The sequence below is a fragment of the Eurytemora carolleeae genome, unplaced genomic scaffold (genome assembly GCF_000591075.1).
Source record: "Eurytemora carolleeae unplaced genomic scaffold, Eaff_2.0 scaffold338, whole genome shotgun sequence".
Lineage (NCBI taxonomy): Eukaryota > Metazoa > Arthropoda > Copepoda > Calanoida > Temoridae > Eurytemora > Eurytemora carolleeae.
Genome location: NW_019396530.1, coordinates 7,569 through 11,199, shown reverse-complemented (window position 1 = coordinate 11,199; position 3,631 = coordinate 7,569). Strand labels below are relative to the sequence as shown.

General features: G+C 34.0%; 1 protein-coding gene across 1 annotated transcript in view; it reads left to right on the top strand.

The window, feature by feature from the left end:
- Positions 1-3,236, top strand: part of LOC111704941 (caveolin-1) — a 5,217-nt gene extending 1,981 nt beyond the window's left edge. The window contains exons 4-7 of the mRNA XM_023477340.1: positions 566-684; positions 1,457-1,576; positions 1,922-2,021; positions 3,023-3,236. Of these exons, the coding sequence (XP_023333108.1) occupies positions 566-684; positions 1,457-1,576; positions 1,922-2,020 (338 nt within the window). The 3' untranslated portion in view covers position 2,021; positions 3,023-3,236. The remainder of the gene's footprint in view (positions 1-565; positions 685-1,456; positions 1,577-1,921; positions 2,022-3,022) is intronic.
- The last annotated feature ends 395 nt before the right edge of the window (positions 3,237-3,631 follow it).

The following is a 3,631-nucleotide window of genomic DNA, read 5'->3' as shown; positions in this document are numbered from 1 at the left end:
AGGTTGTATTAACTTATCTACGAATTATGATCCCCCAGGTAGAATTTCTGATCGGGTCATTGTGTACAGTGGCTGTACAACAAGAAGTCTAAAATTCCAGATGCCCCCTCTATTACTAATATCTCGATGTGTGAGACCCATCAAACTTTGGAATAGAAAGACGACATATTTTTTCTATTTATTCAGAAAACGACATCTATGCAATCTTATTATTTTAAATCATAAATTGCGTCTTTTTTCTCACAATTTTTTTTACAGTGAAACCCTTAATAACGAATACATCGGAAGAATTTATCAAATGTCGTCTTGAAAATTTTTCAATGAGTTTTATACCATATTACGTAAATTTCAGTATTTGGGAAAAAAATAAATAGCCATGAATATGCGGGAACAGTTTTAAAGAGTTCCATATAATCATTTAATTAAAAAACTAAATATCTGCAACATTTTATTATCAGAAAGTAAAGAATACGATATTTGATGAATTCTTTCGATGTATTCGTTATTAATGGTTTTACTGTAGTTTTCACTGTAAAAACATGATTTTTCCCTGTTATTTAGATAGATTTTGACAGTGTATTGGCTGAACCTGGATCAGCGCACGGGTTTGATGGAATATGGAAACTTAGTTTTATTCTGTTTTCTCAAACCAAACTTTGGATCTACAGGCTCATGGCTGCTTTGGTAAATAAATAAATTCAATGAAGACGACTTTCGATTTCAAATTTTGATTTCTAACAAGCTTTGAAACAGCATGGATCCACAGAATCGTGTAAACAAAGTAAAGCTGTTAATTAAGAGCTTCTCTTTGTTTACTTTACTTGCAAAGTTGTTATTTTGAAAAAAGCTTATTAGAATTAAAGCTTAAATACAAAAGTCGTCTTTAATGTATTGATATAAACGTCGACCATTGATCGTTTTTAAGATCGTTTAAAAAGTTTTAAAAAAACATTCAATATTTCAAAACTGTTTTCTAAGGGCAAAAAAGAAACAAATACGCGATTTTTCGACACGTTTTTTGCTTGTTTGATTTTGAAATTTTTAAAACTTTCAGATTTTTATGGAACCTTTTAAAAGTCAAACGTCCTCAACAACAGCGAACCTAAAAAAAAAACCAACTTATTGCATTTCACTATTTGTAAATTAATAATTTCTTTAATTAAAAGTGTTTCAGTAGATATGTCCGACAACTTTAATCAGTCATAGGTTTCATGCCACTGTATAGATCGAGGGTTACTTGAAATAAACTCTAATTAACGATACGCTACATATTACAAAAGTTACGAGTGGGAATTTAATGATTTTGACCCGAGTCTCAAATCCGCCCAAAGTCGGTTTCAATTGAGCGCCGGCTTAAGCCTTAAAACATTGAATACAATTTTAGAAGGAACCAACCACGTCTCAAATTTAAGCCGCGGCTCAAATTCTTAAAATTCGGCCTCCGATCTTTGTTTAGATCTCTGTTCCTCTGGCTTTAGTCTGGGGTGTCGTCTTTGCTCTGGCAACTGTTCTCTACGTTTGGATAATTAGACCTGGCTTTAGAGTTGTCCAGCTAGCTCTGGATATTTTCAAGAAGGTAAACAAGGATATAATTGGATATCAAGCAAATGAATATTCATGATCTTAAATCCAGCCATTTGATATCCAACTATTGGATGTCTGTCTAATATATATATATTCTCTTAAGAAGGTAAACAAGGATATTGTTGGATATCAATCATTTAAATATTCATCAATATTAAATCCAGCCATATGATATAGTCAAAAGTATGGATGTCTAACATTTGGATATCCATTAATTTTATATTAAAACATTAAATTTCCCAAAAGCAAATATCAAGCATAAGGATAATATGCAATTTGATATAAAAAATTTAGACAACATTTAATAAGTTAGTTTTAGTTTTTATATTCTCTTTAGATTTGGAAAGGAGTTATCTCTGCCACCCTGGAACCGGTTTGTGAAGCACTAGGACTAATATTTGCCAGACCCGGCCTGACTCTTGTACAGTCGGCTTAAGGTATTCCCCCGGTCCGCATCCAGGGTGGTAGCGGGTTACATGGATGCAGGGCTTGTCCCAATTGCCGATAGGATCAAGGAGCAAACAGGTCTGTATGCCTGGGACCTAGTGAACAAGCGTCGTGGTAGCCCGACTTTTGTACAGTCAGATTAAGGTTTAATAGGACTAACATTTGCCCGACCCAGCCCAACTCTTGTACAGTTGGTTTAAGGTATGATAGGAAAAATATTTGCCCGACCAGGGCCAACTATTGTACATTTGGCCTTAAGTATATTAGGACTAATATTCACCCGACCCTGCCCAACTTTTGTACAGTCGGCTCAATGTATGATAGAACTAATATTCGCCTGACCCAGCCCGACTCTTGTACGGTCGGCTTAATTGGTATGGTAGGACTAATATTCGCCTGACCCTACCTTACTCTTTTACTGCCGGCTTAAGGTATGATAGCACTAGTATTCGCCCACCATGGCCCAACTCTTGTACAGTCGGCTTAAGGTATGGTAGAACTAATATTCGCTCAACCCAGCCTGACGCGCGCTTGTACAGTCAGCTTAAGGTACAATAGGATTATTATCTGCTTGACCGATAGCCCAACTCTTCTACAATCAACCTAAGGTATAGTAGAAATATTATTTGACCAACCCACCGGAATCTTGTACAGTCGGCCTAAGGTACGATAGGACTGATATTCGCATGACCCGGCCCAACTCTTCTACAGCCGGCTTAAGGTACGGTACAGGGCTTTATTCGCCCACCACAGCCCAAATCTTTCACAATCAGTTTAAGTTAAGATAGGACTATTACTGGCCCAACCCGGCCCAACTCTGGCACTGGTACAATGACTAATATTCTCTTAGCCCGACAAATCTAAATATTGACTTAATTTGTCATCTATAAAAACCGGACTTTAAATTACTTTAAAGATTTTTTATAAGAGTATACTAATTATTGCAAAAATCTTTATAAATCTTTATGATTTTTATAATTTTAATATTTAGAGGAAACGGTGACAAAGAGATTCTAGAGAGTCCAATGAGGTCCAATCTCAACATATTTTAGAAAAATAAGACTGAAAAATAGCAATGTTTTTAAATTATTTCATATTTGATTTACCTTATATTTTACAAATTTATTTGCAAGCGATTTGATGAATATAATGAAGACGACCTTCGATTTTAATTTAAATTTTTATAAAGCTTTAAACAGCATGGATACGCATAAACATGGAAACTAAGAGAAACTGTCAATTTAAAAAGCTTTTCTTCAATTCCAAGTAAATTTGTAATTCGAAAAAAGCTTGAATTAGAATTAAAACTTAAATGCATAAGTTGTCTTCATTATATTGATATAATCGCCTACCACCATATGATGTAACCTGTTTTATCCAAAATTTTATTCTTTGTAATTTATGAATGTTATATTTTAAAGCTATGTGTAATAGAAACTATTTGGATAAATAAAAAAATCACAAAAAATACTGATGTTTAAATATTTTGAAAAGAAACAGCTTAGCACAAACGATCAAGCTTGAGGAAACACCCTGTATATCTAGATTTATTGCATCGTAATGTTGACTATTTTTATGTATGACTTGCTTTTGACCAAAG